At 59.4% G+C, this 20,472-nt stretch overlaps 2 protein-coding genes across 8 annotated transcripts; one reads left to right on the top strand and one right to left on the bottom strand.

Moving 5' to 3' along the window:
* The first annotated feature begins 992 nt into the window (after nucleotides 1–992).
* CRLF1 (cytokine receptor like factor 1) lies at nucleotides 993–15,332 on the top strand. Of its 5 annotated transcripts, none has more exons than XM_030935528.1 (9): nucleotides 993–1,327; nucleotides 7,755–8,036; nucleotides 8,699–8,828; nucleotides 8,999–9,168; nucleotides 10,234–10,391; nucleotides 10,493–10,619; nucleotides 14,134–14,321; nucleotides 14,455–14,502; nucleotides 14,989–15,327. In XM_030935528.1, exons 1-9 carry the CDS (start codon nucleotides 1,216–1,218, stop codon nucleotides 15,007–15,009), a joined length of 1,236 nt encoding a protein of 411 aa, XP_030791388.1. In that variant the 5' UTR covers nucleotides 993–1,215; the 3' UTR covers nucleotides 15,010–15,327. The 5 variants fall into 5 exon arrangements, with proteins under 5 accessions (XP_030791388.1, XP_030791389.1, XP_030791387.1 ...); XM_030935529.1 differs by having other exon boundaries at nucleotides 994–1,327; nucleotides 14,460–14,502; nucleotides 14,989–15,332; XM_030935527.1 differs by lacking the exon at nucleotides 14,989–15,327 and adding an exon at nucleotides 14,696–14,738 and having other exon boundaries at nucleotides 995–1,327; nucleotides 10,493–10,661; nucleotides 14,460–14,502.
* A 912-nt stretch (nucleotides 15,333–16,244) lies between these two features.
* On the bottom strand, nucleotides 16,245–19,998 carry REX1BD (required for excision 1-B domain containing). Of its 3 annotated transcripts, none has more exons than XM_010386662.2 (5): nucleotides 19,799–19,998; nucleotides 19,618–19,700; nucleotides 19,011–19,233; nucleotides 17,656–17,735; nucleotides 16,245–16,472 (listed from the first exon to the last, which is right to left on the bottom strand). In XM_010386662.2, the coding sequence occupies exons 1-5, from the start codon at nucleotides 19,895–19,897 to the stop codon at nucleotides 16,400–16,402; spliced, it is 558 nt and encodes a 185-aa protein (XP_010384964.1). In that variant the 5' UTR covers nucleotides 19,898–19,998; the 3' UTR covers nucleotides 16,245–16,399. The 3 variants fall into 3 exon arrangements, with proteins under 3 accessions (XP_010384964.1, XP_010384965.1, XP_030791384.1); XM_010386663.2 differs by having other exon boundaries at nucleotides 19,011–19,215; XM_030935524.1 differs by having other exon boundaries at nucleotides 19,011–19,700; nucleotides 19,799–19,839.
* Nucleotides 19,999–20,472: the final 474 nt, after the last annotated feature.

The following is a 20,472-nucleotide window of genomic DNA, read 5'->3' as shown; positions in this document are numbered from 1 at the left end:
GGGAAGGGTCGCGAAACGCGAGCAATGGCCAAAAACAATAACACGGAGAAGGCTCTTTGCGCAAAAGAAGGAAGACAAACTGCGCCGCTCCGGGCAGGCGGCGTTACCTGGAGTCGGCGGGCGGCGGCCGCCGGAGCGATTACTCACCGCGTGGCGCACCCCACCCGCGGGCCGCTGAGTGGATTTTTCCGTGGCGGGGTGTGAATAGGTCCCGGGGGGAGAGCTTCTTACCGCTCTCCTCCTGGGAATCCCTACTACTGCGGTGCGGGACCCAGTTCCCGCGCAGGCCTGGGTCCCCGCTCCCACAGGGGACTATGTCTCTCCGTCTGCCCACGCAGGAGCTCCTTCTCGAGGCCCTCGGGGCACCCAGAGCAACCTCAAACCCATCCCGCGCGCGAGGGGGACAGCGCAGCCAGGGAGAAGGCGAAGGACTCCGTGCCTTCCTGCTTTTTCTCCTTTCTTCCAGCAAAGCCTGGGGCCGAGGCAACTCGCGGAGAATCGAAAAGAGGAAGGATGAGGTGGGAGGGCTGGGACCCGCGCGCCGAGGGCGTGGGGCTGGGGGTGACTTTTAGGCCCCTGGGAAGGCAGAGGGGCTGGAGATGCGGGTAGGCGGGACTCAGGGACCGCTCGGTGGGGGGGCGGGGCCAGAGCTGGGGTGGGGGCCGAGACAGAAGATTGGGCGGTGGAGGGGGGAATGGAGGAGCTGGGGACCAAAGGGGCCACTGAAGAGGCACCGGGCTGAGAGGAGGGTGCAGGGAAGTGGGCAGGGTTATGGAAACGGGATTGCGGGTGCCGGGTCCCAGACTGGGGGTGGGAAGCCTGGAGCTGGCAGGGTTGGAGAGGGAGGTCCTGGGCCGGTAGGGGTTGAGTAAGGGGGCTCTGGGCCGCGGGATAGGGCGCGCGCGGTTCGCGGAGGGGCGGAGGCCGGACGGGCGGGGCGCGCGGTGCCCGCGGGCGGGCGGGCGGCGGGGAGGCCGGTGCGGGGCCCGCCGCCCCCCCGGGGCCGGGCCGGGTCGGGGGCGGGGCCGGGCGGGGCCAGCGGCGCATTAGCGCCTTGTCAATTCGGCTGCTCAGACTTGCTCCGGCCTCCGCGTCCGCGCCCAGCGACGTGCGGGCGGCCTGGCCCGCGCCCTCCCGCGCCCGGCCTGCGTCCCGCGCCCTGCGCCGCCGCCGCCGAGCCGTCGCCCACCGCGCGCCCCCGGCAGCGCCGGCCCCATGCCCGCCGGCCGCCGGGGCCCCGCCGCCCAATCCGCGCGGCGGCCGCCGCCGTTGCTGCCCCTGCTGCTGCTCTGCGTCCTCGGGGCGCCGCAAGCCGGATCAGGAGCCCGTGAGTACCCTGCGCCCCGCTCCTTCCCCCCTGCCAGAGCAGAGGGCGGGCGCCCCGGGGGCAGCCGCGGGGGGGAGGGGGCGCAGGCGCCACCTGGACGGCCGGGGAACAAAGGAAGGCGCCCCCCGCGCAGCCCTCGGGGCGCCCTCACCTGCGGGGCACACGGCGCCGCAGCCCACTGCCCAGAGTCCTGCTTCCGCGCCTGAGGCCCTGTTACCTGGGCAGCTGGGCCGAGGGCTCCAGGCCAGGCCCCGGGGGGCTGGGAAGATCGCGGCCTGAGACCCTCTGCACGCCAGGACGTGGCGGGCGCACGCGTCTGCTTCGGTAGACTCCGAGCCGCTGGGACTGCGGAGCACCGCTCCCAGGCGGGGGCGCACGCGGTTGGCGCGCTGGGTGCGGGCCCCCAGCGGGCCCCCCCAGGCGGAGGGATGAGCCCCACGGGGAGGGCGGGGCTGCAGGGGGGCCGCTCTGGCCGCCTGGCGCGCAGCCCGGGGTCCCCGGGGACTTGTCTCTCCACGGGCCGGCGCCACCGCCCTCCCCCTGCGGGACCCGGTGCACGGGGATCCGCGGAGTCCCCGCCACAGGCGGCGCTTAGAACCGTTTTCGGCCAGGCTGTGTCGGGCGGAGAACCTCCTGCAAGAGGAATCTTTGTGAGCGAGTGGGTGAGAGGGAGAGGGAGCGGGAGCCAGTGAGTCCGGGCACCGGCGGGCCCAAACTTTGAGGGGGCCCACTGGGAACCCCCTGCCCTACGGGCCAAGACCCCCGCCCTGGAGGGACTTCTGGCCTCAGGCACTCCGGGGCCCCCCATCCAAGGAACACCCCCGCAAGGATACGTCTCCATATCCAGACCCGCTCTGGGACACACCCAGAGACACACAAAGAATCACACTGGCTTGTGGCCCGTCACCCTCGCCCTCAAACTCGCGCACACTGCATCCCAGATGCACATTCGCACACCATCGCGGACGCACACATTCCATCTCCGACACACACATTCATGATCACACACATCCCACAGGGGAGGCGACCCAAGGGCACAGAGGCAGACACCACTCGCCCCAGACGTTCAGTCACTCCACGAACCCCATCCAGGCGCACGGGCCACCCCGGGGGTCGCCGGACACACACGGCTCCCAGGCTCACCCACCCTGTGCTGGGCTGTTTGTGGGCTGCCTGTAGGGCTCCTCCGGGAAGGGGCAGAGTGCGGGCATCCTCTAGGGGCACTTGCTGAAAGCCTGGCTCTCCCCTGGCATCTGAGCAGGTGAGGGGCTACCTCGGGCCCTCCCAGGGCCCCTGACGGCTCTGCCAGGCGGTGGGCAGCGCCTGTGAGTGCCACTGTGAGCGCCAAGCTTTGTTTTCAGCCAGTAGAGCAGCAGGCAAAGGTGTGTGGGGGTGGGAGGGGGGTGTTGTAAGTATGTTTTTTCCTTTAAGGGGGGAAGAAATTAAATAAAAGATTCTCACACCTCGGCAATATGTTTCTACTTACGGTGTGTCTTAGCACCTGACCAGCAGGCGGGTGGGTCGTAAAGTGTCTGCAGGTACCAGCAGGACGGGAGATGGGGACCCCCGTGGGGACCCTGGGATGGAGGCCACCCTTCCGCCCTGGTTGCAGAGAATCTCACACTTTTCCCTTTTAAAACACATGGTGTTCCTTTTTAATAACGGCAGTGGCTCCAGATTGGGAAAAGAGGAGAGAAAAAACTTTTAAAGGCCCCAGCTCTGCGGGAAAGGAGGGGAGGCAGGGAGTGAAAAGGGGGCTGTTCAAAAGGCAACCTAGGGATCTGCTTTGGGGAGCCCTCTAGGAGGCCCTCCAAACCAAGCCAAGCCCCCACCAACTCCAGCTCAGTGGGTTGTTCCCAGCTGCTCCCCCGCCTGGCCTGGAATGTGTGCGTCCCTGTCCCCAGTGCCTTAGCCCATTGTTTGTGGAGGCCTGGAGGGAGTGCCTAGTCAGCCTGGACCCCAGAGCTGGGAGGGGCTGTCATCTTTGTAGTTCCTGGGGGCTGCAGGCTTCTGTGCCCTCTGGACATTGGATTGCAATCACATCTCATTGATCTCCCCAACAAGTAGAACGTATTTCTCCTCCCACTTTGTGGAAGAGAAAATTGAGAACTGGAGAGGGGAAGTCAATTGCCCAGGTTCTCCCACTGGGGTTGCACCCATATCCTGGGAGGAGAAAGTGTCCTTCTGACCTTACCGGCTGGGGCTAAGAGGGTGGGAGACTGGCCTGTCCAGGCCCGCCTGGCCTTGCCTTCCCCCCACAACCCGTCACCGCTCCGTGTCCCCCGCCCAGCCCCGGGAGGGCAGCTGCAGCTGCTGGCAAGTGAGCCACGCCAGCCCAGGCCAGGCGGGTGTGGCAGAGGGGCAGTGCCCCCCAGCCAGGACCCCCCAGAGAGCCCCTTCCTGGCCAGGCCGTGGTGGCGGGTGTGGAGGCCGGAGGGACGAGACCTACTCTAGGAGGGCTGAGAGGGGCCTGGGGTCTGGGCAGGCCTGGCCGTGCCTCCCACTCTGTTGGGGGGGCCCAGGCAGGAAGCGGTGGGTGGGCCAGGGCAGAGACGCTGGCACGCCCGAGTTCATGCAGAAGGAATTCCGAATTAGCGGGCGGCTGGCTGCCTGGGACCTCCAGGGCGGCCCCCTGGCCCCCAGCCCCCCGCCCCCCTCGGCCGCCCCCGCCTCCTCGGCTCTGGCCCGCTCAGCCGGCTCCTTCGCACGGACGCGGAGACCTCCGGCGAGCCCTGGGCCAAGCCCCAAGCGCAACTGCGATTCCAGGCTCCAGCAAGACAGAGCCCTTGAGCCAAGCTTGCCCCGGAAAATCATCAGGGCCGTCCCAAGAACCGTGTCCACCCCACCTCGCCCATCTGGGGCAGTGAGGGCAAGTGCCGGGCAGCGCTGGCATTCAGGGGGCCTCCGGGGGGCCGGGATCACCCTGTCCTTGGCTGCCATCTCTGCGAAGCTGGGCTGCCCTTGCCTCCTGCAGTCCCTTCTTCCAGCCGCCTGGGGAGTCCTTTTAATGCAAATCTCACCGCATCCCTCCCTCCTAGGCTGAGAACCCTGGAATCCCTCCTCCCTGCAGGTCAGGATCTCTGAGCTCTCAAACTTCATTTCCCACCGCTTCTGCCCCAGGACCTTGGCACTTGCAGCTCCCACTGCCTGGACATGCTCTGTTAGATAATGTCACAGCTACTTCTCTTACTTTATTCAGGTCTCTACTCAAAGGTCACCTCCCCAGACAGGCCCCCGGAGCTCCTGCCGCTGCTCTGTCTTCCTCCAGCTCCTGCTTTACTTTCTCCCCTATTTATTGTCTTAGATATTTATTTATTTATTTTTCCTGCTGCTTCCTTGGATTTGATGCCCACAAGGGCAGGACTTTTGTGTGTCTTGGTTATCATCCCAGTGCCCACAGATCCTGACACACGTAGGTACCCTGTGAAAGAATAGATGAACGCTTGAGCAAACAAAGGAGTGGATGAGTCTTTACAACCACTCTGGGTGGAAGGAGAAGCCCCTTTCCAGAGGCTCAGAGAAGTAAACACTGAGTCCGGGTGCCGTGGCTCACGCCTGTCATCCCAGCACTTTGGGAAGCCAAGGCAGGCGGATCACTGGAGGTCAAGAGTTCGAGACCAGCCTGGCCAACATGGAGACACTCTGTCTCTCCTAAAAATGCAAAAATTAGCTAGCTGGGCATGGAGGTTACGGTGAGCCGAGATTGTGCCCCTGCACTCCAGCCTGGGTGACAGAGCTAAACTCTGTCTCAAAAAAAAAAAAAAAAAAAGTAAAACACTGAGTCAGGCTGTGGGCATTCGAGTCCGGGTCAACTTGGTTTAAAGATCTCGTGGGAAAATGTTGTCTCCAACAGTATTTTCACTCCACTCAAACAACCCCGTGAGGTTCGTTTTGTTGGTTTTTATAAATTTAAATTTAAATTTAAATTTTTTGTTTCTTTTTTGAGACACGGTCTCACTGTCATCTAGGCTGGAGTGCAGTGGTGCAGTCATGGCTCACTGCAGCCTCAACTTCCCGGGCTCCAGTGATCCTCCTGCCTCAACCTCTCAAGTAGCTAAGACCACAGGCATGGGCCACCACCCCCTCCCCACCTGGCTAATTTTTGTATTTTTGGTAGAGACAGGGTTTTACCATGTTGCCCAGGCTGGTCTCAAACTCCTGACCTCACGTATTACTCCCACCTCCACCTCCCAAAGTGCTGGGATTACAGGTGTGAGCCACCGCATCCAACCAACCCCATGACATTGATGCCATGATGCCCACTTCCCAGATGGGGAAACTGAGACTCAGAGGCATCAGGAGGTTGGCCTGTGCACCCCCTCCTCCTTCTCTGGGCCTTGGTTTCCCTATGGACAAAATAGGTTCTTCTTAGGTTCTGGTCTCTAGAAGGGGAACTCCTGGGCTGCCCTGATGGCCAGCAGGAGAGGAGGCATCAGCCACCCATGGGCATCCCCAAGGCTCCTGTGCCTAGCACCCGACTCACACACAATCTGGTTCAGGAAATCCTTTCCCCTCTGACTTTCACAGTAGCCCGGGAGACAAAGAGCTTTCTCGTTCCCGCTTTGCAGATGAGGAAAACTGAGTGGAGGGAAAGAGCAATGATGTCAAGTCCCTTTGGATGGAAGTTGGGGATGTGCAGTTTGCCAGGGCTGCCTTTAGTCCCAGAGGTAGGCAGTGTGGAGCAGAACTTTGGAGACCAGAAAATCTGGGCCTAACCAGTCTGGCCTTCCCTCATTCCAGCAAGGAAATTCAATCTTTCAGAGCCAGAGTTTTTTCATCCTTAACATGAGCAGGATTGGCCGAGAAAATGTAGGTAAAGTCTTAGCCCAGTATTCAGAACACAAGTGCCCAATAAATGGTGCTCTTAGGCCGGGTGCGATGACTCACGCCTGTCATCCCAGCACTTTGGGAGGCTGAGGCGGGTAGATCACTTGAGGTCAGGCGTTCGAGACTAGCCTGGCCAACATGGCGAAACCTCGACTCTACTAAAAATACAGGCTGGGTGCGGTGGTTCACCCCTGTAATCCTAGCACTTTGGGAGGCTGAGGCAGGCAGATCACGAGGTCAGGAGTTAGAGACCAGCCTGACCAGCACGGTGAAACCACATCTCTACGAAAAATACAAAACTTAGCCAGTCATGGTGGCAGGCGCCTGTAATCTCAGCTACTTGGGAGGCTGAGGCAGGAGAATCGCTTGAAACTGGGAGGTGGAGGTTGCAGTGAGCCAAGATAGTGCCGTTGCACTCCAGCCTGGGTGACAGAGGGAGACTCTATCTCAAAAAATAATCATCATCATAAATGGTGCTCTTAATGATTCAAGCAAGGGCCAGGGCTTTCATTTTAAGCAGTGCCCCTCCCCCACAGAAACACCTACTATGTGCGAGGCTCTGGGAGTATCACAGGAAGAACCCACAATCGTTTGTTTCTAGTTGCCAAAAAAGAAAAATGAAATGAGAATGAAAAATAAAGAAGGTTAGGCACAGTAGCTCACGCCTGTGATCCCAGGACTTTGGGAGGCCAAGGTGGGAGGATCGCTTGAGGCCTGGAGTTCAAGACCAGCCTGAGCAAACTAGCAAGACCTCATCTCTAAAAAAATATTTAAAAATCAGCCAGGTGTGGTGGTGCACACCTGTAGTCCTAGCCACTCAGGAGCTGAGATGAGGGAGGATCGCTTGAACCCAGGAGATCGAGGCTGCAGTGAGCTGTGATCATGCCACTGTACTCCAGCCTGGCCAACAGAGTGAGACCCTGTCGCTAAAAAAATAAAAAGCAAAGCATGCCTGGGTGTGTTGGCTCACTTCTGTAATCCCAGCACTTTGAGAGGCTGAGGGAGGTGGATCACAAGGTCAGGAGTTCAAGACCAGCCTGGCCAATATGGTGAAACCCCATCTCTACTAAAAATACAAAAGTTAGTCAGGCGTGATGGTGCACACCTGTAGTCCCAGCTACTCTGGAGGCTGAGGCAGAAGAATTGCTTGAACCCGGGAGGCAGAGGTTGCAGTGAGCCGAGATCGCGCCATTGCACTCCAGCCTGGGTGACAGAGCGAGACTCCGTCTCAAAAAAACAAAGCAAAGCATGATGTTTATCATAACGATGTGCTAAGCAAGAGTCACTTGGACCCGAATGAACCTGTATGCCCGAGTTGTGTGACCGCTCAGAGAACCTTAAGCACGTCAGTGATGAAGAGTTTTGGAAGGCTCCAGTGTTGGAGTCAGACAGACCTGGACAACTCTAGGTCTGTCAGTTTGTCCACCAGTGTTGCCTTGGGCATTTAACCCAACTGATCTTTACTTTCCCTATCTGTAAAATGGGGGACAATCATTAACAGTGCCTTCTCAGGACTACCATGAACCCTGGAGGTCCTGGCACGGTCGGGGGCTTGGAGGGTCCCCGCCCTGACCTGACACGTGCTCCTCTTTGACCCCAGACACAGCTGTGATTAGCCCCCAGGATCCCACACTTCTCATCGGCTCCTCCCTGCTGGCCACCTGCTCAGTGCACGGAGACCCGCCAGGAGCCACTGCCGAGGGCCTCTACTGGACCCTCAACGGGCGCCGCCTGCCCCCCGAGCTCTCCCGTGTGCTCAACGCCTCCACCTTGGCTCTGGCCCTGGCCAACCTCAACGGGTCCAGGCAGCAGTCGGGGGACAACCTTGTGTGCCACGCCCGCGACGGCAGCATCCTGGCTGGCTCCTGCCTCTATGTTGGCCGTAAGTCGGCACCCAGAATACCCCAGGGGTAGCCCTTGGGAGCGGCATCTCCCACTGGAGAGAGGCATGAATCGTGGGCCTTCTGGCTGGGGGATGAGTGGTGGGCACACTGGCACGGCTATGCAGGTCTTTGAGGTGGGAATGAGAACCTGGAGATCCGGTCGGGCGAGGTGGCTCATGCCTGTAAGCCCAGCACTTTAGGAGACTGAGGTGGGCGGATCACTTGAAGCCAGGAGATCAAGGCCAGCCTGGCCAACATGGCGAAACCCCGTCTCTACTGAAAATACAAAAATTAGCTGGGCGTGCTGACAGGCACCTGTAATCCCAGCTACTTGGGAGGCTGAGACAGGAGAATCGCTTGAACCCGGGGGTGGAGGTTGCAGTGAACTGAGATGGCACCATTGCACTCCAGCCTGGGGGACAGAGCGAGACTTTGCCTTGAAAAAAGAAAAAGAACCTGGAGATCGGGTCACCAGCCTGTCAAGAGCCCGTGCAGGTGTCACATCAACTGTGCTGGCACTTCTCAGCAAAGGGCTGAGACTGTCCTATCTGCCCTCCTTCCACTCCAAGGTGGGGGCCTGGCAGGTGGGCAGCAACCCCTTGGCCCAGGCTCAGCTGGTCCAGACCCTCAGCCAGCTTCCTGCACCCTCCCCCTCTCCCAGTGCCCCCAGAGAAACCCGTCAACATCAGCTGCTGGTCCAAGAACATGAAGGACTTGACCTGCCGCTGGACGCCAGGGGCCCACGGGGAGACCTTCCTCCACACCAACTACTCCCTCAAGTACAAGCTTAGGTTAGTGGTGGCCCGAGGGCGATGTGTGTGTCCCAGACTGGCTCTGTGACCTTGACCAATGCGGACCCTCTCTGAGCCCCCATGCACTGTCTGCACCCTGAGACTGCCATGGTGAGGTCTGGGGGCCAGAAGGAACCCTCATACGTCCTGTCCCCCTTCCATCCCTGCAGGTGGTATGGGCAGGACAACACGTGTGAGGAGTACCACACAGTGGGGCCCCACTCCTGCCACATCCCCAAGGACCTGGCTCTCTTTACGCCCTATGAGATCTGGGTGGAGGCCACCAACCGCCTGGGCTCTGCCCGCTCCGATGTGCTCACACTGGATATCCTGGATGTGGGTGAGCCCCTAGTGTCTGCTAGGCCCCTCCCTCGGGCACCAGCCTGGCCCACCGGGCATCCCGAGAGGTCCCTGTGCCTTCTCATTTTTCCTGGGATCCCGCCTGCCCCTCCCCAGCCCAGCAACTCCTGGGCTGTCCCTGCTGGTTAGAGGGAAGGTAGGTAAGTAGCTGAGCATCCGCTCATCAGTCCGCAGCCCCCAGAAACAGCCACGATACCCCCACTCTACGGAGAACACCTGGCCTGGCCACGCCACCTCCCCCTCGGCAGCCCAGGTGTGCAGGAGGGGGCCCTGGGGAGAGGGGAAGGGGACGCCCAGGTCGGGAGGCGCCCCAGGAAGCCGAGGCCTGGAGCTGGGGGGCGCAGGGCGGGAGGCAGGAAATGGATGATCTGTGAGCAGAATTGAGCCTAATCTAATTAGGGTGTTTCTCAGCCCCAAGCAGGCCTGTGCCTTAACCCTTTAGGCCCCTCACCAAGGCCTCAGGGGGAGAGGCCAGCTCACCCTGCTGCCCTCAGGGGCCCCCAGAAGGATCCTCAGCCCCCCCAACACACACGTACTCCGGGGTTGTAGCCCCCATCCCTACTCCCACAGCCTCACTCTTCCCCACATCCTAAAGCTACAGTGGGAAAATTCTAAGCCTCAGTTGCTTCTCTGCACCCAGCAAAATGTCACATCAAAGATTTCAGTAAGAGTGGAAGGGAGGTGAGAGTGGGGAGGGGGTGGCAGGCGGGTTCTCAGAAGGCTGACGGCCTGACAGCCCCCTGACCTCCTAAGCATGATAATAATATCATCAACCCTGCAGTGTCTGCTTTCCCATAGTCAGTTGAAGATAGGATTATGTTTCGCCCGTCACAGATAATAATGGTGATAACAGCTAACATTAATTAGGTGCTGAGTGTTTCTCCAAAATTATATATGGTGTAATCCACCAATCCTGGGGGTGGGGGCAGAGGGAGGGGGAGGAAAACAGAGGCAGTTGCCATCTGGGCCAAGTGCCCTGGGCCACACTGCTGGGGGGAGTTAAACGCAGACAGTTCCAGGCTGAAAGGGGCCCTCCGCCCCGCAGTGACCACGGATCCCCCGCCCGATGTGCACGTGAGCCGCGTCGGGGGCCTGGAGGACCAGCTGAGCGTGCGCTGGGTGTCGCCACCCGCCCTCAAGGATTTCCTCTTTCAAGCCAAATACCAGATCCGCTACCGAGTGGAGGACAGTGTGGACTGGAAGGTGATCCGCCCATTCCCTGACTCCGCCCCTGTTCCTGCCAGGCCCCGCCCCCGTTCCTGCCAGGCCCCGCCCTCTACTCTGACCCTGTCCTGGCTGTCCAGGTGGTGGACGATGTGAGCAACCAGACCTCCTGCCGCCTGGCCGGCCTGAAACCCGGCACCGTGTACTTCGTGCAAGTGCGCTGCAACCCCTTTGGCATCTACGGCTCCAAGAAAGCCGGGATCTGGAGTGAGTGGAGCCACCCCACAGCCGCCTCCACCCCCCGCAGTGGTGAGCACCCCTCTAGGGCCGGGTGATCCAGCGGCCAGTCCCAAACCAGCTAGAGCCTCTGTTTCCTTGTTTTCTTTTCTTTTTCTTTTCTTTTTTTTTTTTTTTTTTTTTTTTTTTTTGTTCTTTTGAGATGCAGTCTCATTCTGTCGGGCAGTGGCGTGATCTGCACTCACTGCAACCTCTGGCTCCCGGTTTCAAGGGATTCTCCTACCTCAGCCTCCCGAGTAGCTGGGACTACAGGCACGCACCAACATGCACAGCTAATTTCTGTATTTTTTTTTTTTTTTTTTTGAGACGGAGTCTTGCTCTGTCGCCCGGTCTGGAGTGCAGTGGCCGGATCTCAGCTCACTGCAAGCTCCGCCTCCCGGGTTTACGCCATTCTCCTGCCTCAGCCTCCGGAGTAGCTGGGACTACAGGCGCCCACCACCTCGCCCGGCTAGTTTTTTGCATTTAGTAGAGACGGGGTTTCACCGTGTTAGCCAGGATGGTCTCGATCTCCTGACCTCGTGATCCGCCCGTCTCGGCCTCCCAAAGTGCTGGGATTACAGGCTTGAGCCACCGCGCCCGGCCTTAATTTCTGTATTTTTTTTTTTTTTTTTTTTTTTTTTTTTTTTTTTTTGAGGCGGAGTCTCGCTCTGTCGCCCGGACTGGAGTGCAGTGGCCGGATCTCAGCTCACTGCAAGCTCCGCCTCCCGGGTTTACGCCATTCTCCTGCCTCAGCCTCCCGAGTAGCTGGGACTACAGGCGCCTGCCACCTCGCCCGGCTAGTTTTTTTTGTATTTGTAGTAGAGACGGGGTTTCACCGTGTTAGCCAGGATGGTCTCGATCTCCTGACCTCGTGATCCGCCCGTCTCGGCCTCCCAAAGTGCTGGGATTACAGGCTTGAGCCACCGCGCCCGGCCAATTTCTGTATTTTTAAGTAAAGACGGGGTTTCACTATGTTGTCCAGGCTGGCCTCGAACTCCTGACCTCAGGTGATCTGCCCATTTCAGCCTCCCAAAGTGCTGGGATGACATGTGTGAGCCACCGTGCCCAGCCTGTTTCCTGGTTGTCTCCAAGAGAGTAGAGGTCTCAAACTGGTGGCCCCCCCAGAGCTGAATGTGGCCCTTGGATCTATTTTCTTTGGCCTGTTGTTTGGAAAAAAAAAAAAAAAAAGTTTGACCAACTAGTAGAAATTTAAAACCAGAAAGTTTTTACACAAATATCCTAGATTCCTTAGAAAAATAAATTCTCTAGGCCGGGCGCGGTGGCTCAAGCCTGTAATCCCAGCACTTTGGGAGGCCGAGACGGACGGATCACGAGGTCAGGAGATCGAGACCATCCTGGCTAACACAGTGAAACCCCGTCTCTACTAAAAAATACAAAAAACTAGCCGGGCGAGGTGGTGGGCGCCTGTAGTCCCAGCTACTCGGGAGGCTGAGGCAGGAGAATGGCGTACCCGGGAGGCGGAGCTTGCAGTGAGCTGAGATCCGGCCACTGCACCACTGCACTCCAGCCTGGGCGACAGAGCGAGACTCCATCTCAAAAAAAAAAAAAAAAAAAAGAAAATGTAACAGCATGGCCGACAGCCCCCACTAGCAGTGGTAGCAGTGGTCACCCCTTCCCAGGACCCTCACTCTCCATTTCCCATCCCCACCTGGCCTGTTTTGGACACTCAGACTCCCTCCTAAGAGGGCCAGCGAGGCCAGGCGCGGTGGCTCATGCCTGTAATCCCAGCACTTTGGAAGACTGAGGCTAGCAGATCACGAGGTCAGGAGATAGAGACCATCCTGGCTAACACGGTGAAACCCCATCTCTATTAAAAATACAAAAAATTAGCCGGGTGTGGTGGCAGGAGCCTGTAGTCCCAGCTACTTGGGAGGCTGAGGCAGGAGAACAGCATGAACCTGGGAGGCAGAGCTTGCAGTGAGCCGAGATCGCGCCTCTACACTCCAACCTGGTCAACAGAGCGAGACTCCGTCTCAAAAAAAAAGAGGGCCAGCGAGTTTGAGACCCCTGCTTCTAAGGCCAATGGGCTGCCAACTCCCACTTTGATGGGCCTCAGTTTCCCCTTCTGATCAAAGCAGGGGGATGGGAATGATTAGGTGCCTAGATCTGCCTCCTCTTGCTGTCTGGGGTTTCTCTGGGTCCACAGGCCTCTACTCTCTCTTTTGTGAAATGAAACAAAAGCTGTTACTTGGAATGTCTGGCCTCCATTTCCCCATCTGGAAGGTAGGGTCGAGAATCCCACTTGCCTTGGGCTGTCGTGAGGGTTGGATGACATAATTTGTGGCAAATGTCCACATGGTGGGTGCCACCTAAGTGCTTGCAGGCAGTTGGCATGGAGGTACTTATTGTCCCGTCCCCCCAGGGTTTCACTGCAAGGGAGACCTCTTTTTCTCAGGTGAGGACACTGAGGCTCTAGGAGGTCACACGGGTCTGAACTTAGTTCACGGGGAAGTCCAAGCTCACTCTGGCACGTGAGATGATGGGAAACTGAGGCCCCGAGAGGGTCCCAGAGCTAGGGAGGGGTAGAGTCAGGCTCCAGCCAGCTCCCCAGCCCCTATCCCGGGCCCCTCCAGGTTCGGGCGGGAGCAAGCGCAGCCGGGAAGGGCCTGAGCCTTGGCCCCTGCTCGTGCCCGGCACCTGCGATTCTTGCACAGGAGCCAGCAGGCCGCTGCGTCCGCAGGGGAGGCTGGGGAGGCCGGGGAAGGCCAGCAGGGGCGGCGGGGGCCGGGGCCGTGCCAGGGCCTGTCAGCGGGTCCCCGGCTTTATTTATGACGTGAGGTGGATGTCCTTATCCGCCGGCCTGCTGGGGGGCTGGCTGCAGCCGGCAGCTGGACCGACAGGCAGGCCTCCCACCTGGCCCTCCCGGCCCACTCCCTGTCCCATGGGCCCATGCTGGGGACTGTCCCATGGGGTCATCTTGCACTCGGTCTCCCTTCATCTGTCACTCTTCCTCTGTGTCTCTGTCTCGATCTCTTTGTCCCTATGTCCCCAGGGTTTCTGTCCTACCCTGATCAGGCCCTTTCCTCCTGGGCTGACCCCCTTCGCTTTCACCTACCCTGCGTCTCCATCTCTCCATCTCTGGCCTCGGCTCTCTCATCCGTGCATCTTTCTTCCTTTCTCTTTTTCAGCCCCCTGCTCTGTCTGTCTCTGTGTCTCATCCCCCCCGGCTCTGGCCTCTCTCATTCTCCCCTCCCCCACTCCACTCGCACCTGGCTCAGGCCACAGGAATCGGGTTCCTGGAGGAGATGTGGAGGAGGAGCCCCTTCCTTCCCCCGCCCCCCCCCCCACCTCCCCAGGGGCGCAACCGGGCCAGGGGCGCAGCTGGGCTGCTGTGCAGGGCCTCGGGGAGGACTCGGTCCCTGAGAAACCGGGAGGGAGGTTCCCCGAGGGGAACATGGTCCTGCCGCGCAGGGGTCTTCCCTCTCCTGCTCGCGCGCACCCCCTGCCGGGCGCGCCCTGACACTGCCGCTCCGCCCACCACCAGAGCGCTCGGGCCCGGGCGGCGGGGCGTGCGAGCCGCGGGGCGGAGAGCCGAGCTCGGGGCCGGTGCGGCGCGAGCTCAAGCAGTTCCTGGGCTGGCTCAAGAAGCACGCGTACTGCTCCAACCTCAGCTTCCGCCTCTACGACCAGTGGCGTGCTTGGATGCAGAAGTCGCACAAAACCCGCAACCAGGTAGGAAGGAGGGACCCGCGGGCGTGGGGGTGGGGACAGGGAGCTGGGGGGCCCAGGAAACAGGGGAGGGGGAAGAAAGCAGGCTGGGGACGCAGGTCTGCAGCCCCCACGACACCTTTGCCTTCCTTCCAAGCACAGGACGAGGGGATCCTGCCCTCGGGCAGACGGGGCACGGCGAGAGGTAAGGTGGGCCTGAATGGGTGTGCGGGAGGGAGCAAGGGGAGGGCCCCTTCCGGTGGCTGCAGTTCTTCTTCACACCCCCCACGCCTCCCAACCCCAGCCTTAGAGTCGCTGAGATGGAATCCGTCCTCTTCCTTTGTTATTTATCAGCATTTATTTAGCACTTACTGTATAACTGGCATTGTCTCCTTTAGCCTAAGAACATTCAATGCCCTGAAAATGTCTGAAGTGGAATCTCCTCCGAAATGAATGAACATACTCACCCTACTTAGCACGTATGGGCGCCTACTGCATACTGGCCCCACGCCAAGTGCTTTACCTGCAGCTCAGATAGCCTCGCCAAGGCCCAGAGAGGGGCAGGATCCTGCCCAAAGTCACACAGCCAGAAGCGGTGGGAACAGGACCCGAATTAGAGCTCCTTCAGTGGCTCTGTGGTGCGGCCCTCTCCCGGGCTCCCTGCTTAGCTCGGCTTCCCCTCTGCCTGCAGGTCCTGCCAGATAAGCTCTAGGGGCGCAGGCCACCCTCCCTGCCACATGGAGACGCAGAGGCCGAACCCAAACTGGGGCCACCTCTGTACCCTCACTTCAGGGCACCTGAGCCACCCTCAGCAGGAGCTGGGGTGGCCACTGAGCTCCAACGGCCATAACAGCTCTGACTCCCACGTGAGGCCACCCTTGGGTGCACCCCAGTGTGTGTGTGTGTGTGTGAGGGTTGGTTGAGTTGCCTAGAACCCCTGCCAGGGCTGGGGGTGAGAAGGGGAGTCATTACTCCCCGCTACCTAGGGCCCCTCCAAGAGTCCTTTTAAATAAATGAGCTATTTAGGTGCTGTGATTGTGAAGGTGAGTTTGGGGCCTACCTGGCCTGGGGTGGGGGCTGTAAGATTTTAGGGGAATGTGAGGCATCTTAATGACCCTTTGAGATTAGAATTTTCACGTCTCAGGACTTCAGACTGTCTCTCCAGTATTTGCAAGGTCTGATTCTGAACTCCTTGGAGAATGTGATTCAAAATACCTGAGTTGGCTGGTCCCGAAGGTTCATGCCTGTAATCCCAGAACTTTGGGAGGCCAAGCTGGGAGCATTGCTCGAGGCCAGGAGTTGGAGACCAGCCTGGGCAACAAAGGGAGACCTCATCTTTACTAAAAGTAAAAAATCGGCTGGGCGCGGTGGCTCACGCCTGTAATCCCAGCACTTTGGGAGGCTGAGGCAGGTGGACCAAATGAGGTCAGGAGTTGGAGACCACCCTGACCAACATAGAGAAACCCCATCTCTACTAAAAATACAAAATAACTGGGCGTGGTGGCGCATGCCTGTAATTCCAACTACTCAGGAGGCTGAGGCAGGAGAATCACTTGAACCCAGGAGGTGCAGGTTGCAGTAAGCCGAGATGGTACCACTGTACTCCAGCCTGGGCAACAAGAGCAAAACTCTATCTCAAAAAAAAAAAAAAAAAAAAAAAAGAACTGGGCTCATGGTGGCATGTGCCTGTAGTCCCAGCTACTTGGGAGGCTGAGGCAGGAGGATCGCTTGAGCCGAGGGAAGCCCAGGCTGCAGTGAGCCGTGATCTCACCACTGCACTCCAGTCTGGGTGACAGAGCAAGACCCTGTCTCAAGTAAAAAAAAAACCTCAGAGTTTCTAGGGAGGATGGGAGTCTTCTACCCATAATCCCTGGCTCTGTGGGGGTCCCCCGCTCCCCAGGCACACTGGCTGCAGTACCCTAGGACACAGAGATGGCAGAGCGGCTGCAGAGGAAGAGCTTTTTATTGTGGGAGGTGTCTTGAACTGCACGAAGGTCAGCAGCGCAGTGGGGCGTGACCCCAGCCAGCTGGCGGTTAGGGCTGGGCTGGACGCCATCCGCCCCTTTTCCCATCTCCCTTGGCGCATCCCTGGGGAGCCGCCATCACTCGGCAGATTCCGCATCAAACCTGAGGTCCTGGAGAACCTCGCTGATCGCCTCCATGGTTTTAATTACCCTACAAGAGCGGATGGGAACTATAAATAAAACCCAGATGGGGCGAATTAGCTGCTGCGGCTGTGGTGAGCCCCGGGCCCTCCTGCCCGCCGTCAAAGCTCCAGGCAGCACGGAGGGACCGCTTAGGTGCTTGGGAGAAGGGGTGGCCCCATAGGTCACAGTGGGCTGAGAGAAAAGGCCATCTGGGCTCTGGGCACGGTGGCTTACGCGTGTAATCCAGCATTTTGGGAAGAGGCAGGCGGATCACCTGAGGTCAGGAGTTCAAAACCGGTCTGGCCAACATGGCAAAACCCTGTCTTTACTAAAAATACAAGAACTAGCCAAGCGTGGGGGTGGGCATCTGTAATTCAAGCTACTTGGGAGGCTGAGGCAGAAGAATCGCTTGAACCTGGGAGGCAGAGGTTGCGGTGAGCCAAGATCGCGCCATTGCACTCCAGCCTGGGTGACAGAGCAAGACTCTGTCTCAAAAAATAGAAAGAAAAAAATGGGGAGGGGGGGGGAAGGACCGGGAGTGCTGGCTTAGGCCTGTAATCCTAGCACTTTGGGAGGCTGAGGTGGGCAGATCACGAGGTCAGGAGATTGAGACCATCCTGGCCAACATGGTGAAACGCCATCTCTACTAAAATACAAAACATTAGCCGGGCGTGGGGCACATGCCTGTAGTCCCAGCCACTTGGGAGGCTGAAGCAGGGGATTCATTTGAACCCAGGAGGCGGAGGTTGCAGGGAGCTGAGATTGCGCCACTGCACTTCAGCCTGGCAACAGTGAGACTCCGTCTCAGCAAAAAAGAAAAAAAAAAAGGCCATTTTGGTGGGATGTGTAGCATCAGGAAGTTATGAAGCATGACTCTGTCAAATGTGTATGTACATGAGTGTGTGTGCTTGGGGGCTGAGAACAGGCATCTGAAGGTTTGTGCTCAGTGGGGCATGGGTGACAATATCCAAGCTCCACGGACAGCCACGTGTGCAGGATTGGCATGTGTCAAGGTATGCACCAGTGTCCCAGCAATGCACGGTGAAATTGATGTGAAGTTTCACAACTATGCCCTCTGGGGAAGTGTGTATCTGAGGGCCACCAGATGAGAACACCATTGTACAGAGGCAGAGGGTTCCTCTGCTGGGTCTGACCGTGCCAACCCTGATGCAAATCGAGCATAGCCAGGCGGCTTGGGCAGCAGCGCTCACTTCATTTTCAGCTGGTGCATCTGTACAGCGTCCTCCTGCCCCGCCAGCTCTGGCGTCTCCATCAGCTGCAGCAGGGCCACCTGGTGGGGGAATGAGCAACGCGAAGGATGTCTCCACCGGCAGAAGCCACCCCCTGCCCTCCCAGGATGTTCAGGAAAAGACAGAGGCACCCAGAAAGGCAGTGCCCGGGTAGAACCACAAGGGGCAGTGCTTTGTGGAGGAAGAGTCCGAAATTCAGTTTAGAGGGGCTCTCAGAAGGCAGACAGCGAGCATGTCAGAGGCAGTGCTGAGCGCGATGTGGGTGTGGCCTGGGAAGCAAAGTGACGTCTTAGCCAGGCAGTGGCCATAGGGGTGAGTTAGGCTGCGCCTCATGGTCCCAAGGACTGGACCCAGGGTGTTATTGGTATAATCCCAGGATAAAAGTAGGCCAAAAAGGCTGGACACGGTGGCTCACGCCTGAAATCCCAGCACTCTGGAAAGCCGAGGAGGGCGGATCGCTTGAAACCCAGAGTTCGAGACCAGCCTTGCCCATATGGCAAAACCCCGTCTCTACTAAAAAAAAAAAAGACAAAAATTAGCCGGGCGTGGCGGGGCACGCCTATAATCCCAGCTACTCAGGAGGCTGAGGCAGGAGAATTGCTTGAACCTGGGAGGCAGAGGTTGCAGTTAGCCGAGATCGCGCCATTGCACTCTAGCCTGGGTGACAAGAGCGAGACCCTGTCTTTAAAAAAGGAAAAGAAAAAAAGCCAAAAAGAGGCTGAGATGGGTAGCTCATGGGCGGCGTGGCCTCGGAATTCCAGAGTAGATCTCGGTGTGGGCGTGGCTTCACGTAGATGTGACCGGCCACCCCCTCCCTCCCACATACACACACACACACACACACACACACACACACAGGCAGGGTTGCAGGGCCTAGTAGGCGGATCCCAAGAGAGAAATAGACAAAAAAACTAAAGCTGTGATGGAGGAATACGGAGGAGGCGTAGCCTGGGAACCCCCTCGCCTGTATCTACGGGAGGTTGAGGGTGGGACAGGAGAAGCGGAAGACTGTGGGTGGAGCATTGTTGGGGCGGGATCTGGGCATGCTGGAATAGCATTTAGGCGGGGCTGGGAGAAAGTGGGAGTGCCCTGGGAATAAGGACAAAACTTGGAAAAAAAATTGGGGATAAACAGCAAGGGCAAAGGTCCAAGAATCCTCAAGTGAAGACTTAATAGAGGACTGACGTGGGACAGTAAGGGGTGAGGTCTGTGTATGGGATACTGGGACCACCCCCCAGTCCACCAACCAGGGGTGCGCCACAAGAGGAACCGGCCAGGATCCTAGAGACACGGCGGGGAATGGGTGGTGGTCTCACCGTGCCCAGCCGCGTCTGCTCCAGCTCCTGCAGGCTGCGCACGTGGCTGGCGAGCAGCTGCTGCCTGCGAGGCCCGGCCAGCTCTGCTTCCACCGCCAGCACCTCCCGCGAGGCGGCGGCGAAGGCCTGAGTCACCTCGTGCACTGTGCTCCGGTAGCGCGCGAAGTCGTAGTCCGGGCCGCTGCGCAGGTACTGGCGGTGGCCTCTGCGGCAGGTGGGGACCCTGAGGCCGCGCCCCCAGGCTCTCAGGCTCTGCACCCGCGCCAACCACCTAAACGGCCCCCAGGAAGTGTCCCCGGACCCCAGAGGGGAGGACTGGTAGGTAGGAAGGACGCTTCCTGACTCCCGCAGGGGAACCCGAGACAGGCCCACCCCTGCTCTTGGGGAGGAGAGAGAAGCCACGAGGAGTGGGGTCATCGGGTAGTGAGGAGGTGCTGTGGGGCCTTTCTGGTGAAGGTGAGGACTCGGTGCCCCGAAATCCCCGCCCCATCTAACTCTGCAGCCGCGCGAGGACCCAGCTCTTCCTCTAGGCACGCCCGCCGAAAGCACGCCCACGCCCACAGCGGGCGGGGAACTGAACCCTAAACCCCTGCGCACCCCCACTCACTCCTCCAGTCGGCGGAAGCCCTGCGCGCGCTCAGCCTGCAGCTGGTGGATGCGCTGCACCAGAGTCCGGATCGGGGCGTCTTTCTGCGGGGCGGGGGGGGGGCACGGCTGGGGTATGTAACCGGCGCCCCTGGGTCTGAGCCGCCCGCCCCGCGTCTGTTCCCGCTCGGGCCTGGACTCACCCAGGGCCACGCCAGCTCCTTGCGTCCCGGAGCTTCGGTGGCCTCCTCAGCAGCGGGCACTGCAGGGACCGTGGGCTCCGCCGCGGTCTCGGTGATCATGACTGGGCAGCCTGGCCAGGCTCCGGAGCAGGTCCTTCCACTGCGTCCGACGCCCCCTACAGGCCGGGAGGTCCACGGACCCCCCCACCCTGCGGCTGGCCAGCCACCAGACCTCGGGGAAGACAGGGGAGCCAAGACCGCGGGCCGCCCAAGCAAGCCCTCTATCCTTTACCCACCCTTCTTGTTCCCGTCCAGCGATCGCGTTTTTCCTTGAATGTGCGGCTCTGAATACAGAACAGCTGTTAGCCTTGAGTTCGTTTCTATGCTTGTATCTCAACACCGACTTCCACGTGAAGCGGGTATTGAGCGTGGGTTTTGACATTCAAGAGCGTTAAGTAAGCCTGGGCAACCTAGGGAGGCCCGCTCTCTACAGAAAAAACAGCCCGACATGGTGGCTCCTGCCTATAGTCCCAGCTACTCGGGAGGCTGAGGTGGGAGGATTGCTTGAGCCTGGGAGTTGGGGGCTGCCATGAGCTATGACCGTGCCACTGCACTCCAGCCGGAGCCACAGTGAGACTGCCTCAATAAAAGTGCAGTGGCTGGAACTCCACCGACATTAATAGAGATTCACTGGC

This window comes from Rhinopithecus roxellana, chromosome 8 (assembly GCF_007565055.1).
Source record: "Rhinopithecus roxellana isolate Shanxi Qingling chromosome 8, ASM756505v1, whole genome shotgun sequence".
Taxonomy (NCBI): Eukaryota; Metazoa; Chordata; class Mammalia; order Primates; family Cercopithecidae; genus Rhinopithecus; species Rhinopithecus roxellana.
The sequence above is the reverse complement of the archived record's forward strand: the minus strand, read 5'-3'. Positions and strand labels throughout refer to the sequence as shown.

What these genes read in the sequence shown, in the direction of transcription:
- REX1BD (XM_030935524.1), bottom strand. Translation starts at nt 19,427, where the DNA reads ATGACCCCACTCCTCGTGGCTTCTCTCTCCTCCCCAAGAGCAGGGGTG. An exon ending in AGCAGACGCGGCTGGGCACG is followed by an intron (nt 17,736 to 19,010) that starts GTGAGACCACCA and finishes TTCCCCCACCAG; the next exon opens with GTGGCCCTGCTGCAGCTGAT. An exon ending in ATGCACCAGCTGAAAATGAA is followed by an intron (nt 16,473 to 17,655) that starts GTGAGCGCTGCT and finishes CCGCTCTTGTAG; the next exon opens with GGTAATTAAAACCATGGAGG.
- CRLF1 (XM_030935525.1), top strand. Translation starts at nt 1,216, where the DNA reads ATGCCCGCCGGCCGCCGGGGCCCCGCCGCCCAATCCGCGCGGCGGCCG. An exon ending in GCAAGCCGGATCAGGAGCCC is followed by an intron (nt 1,328 to 7,754) that starts GTGAGTACCCTG and finishes CTTTGACCCCAG; the next exon opens with ACACAGCTGTGATTAGCCCC. An exon ending in ACTGGATATCCTGGATGTGG is followed by an intron (nt 9,169 to 10,233) that starts GTGAGCCCCTAG and finishes TCCGCCCCGCAG; the next exon opens with TGACCACGGATCCCCCGCCC.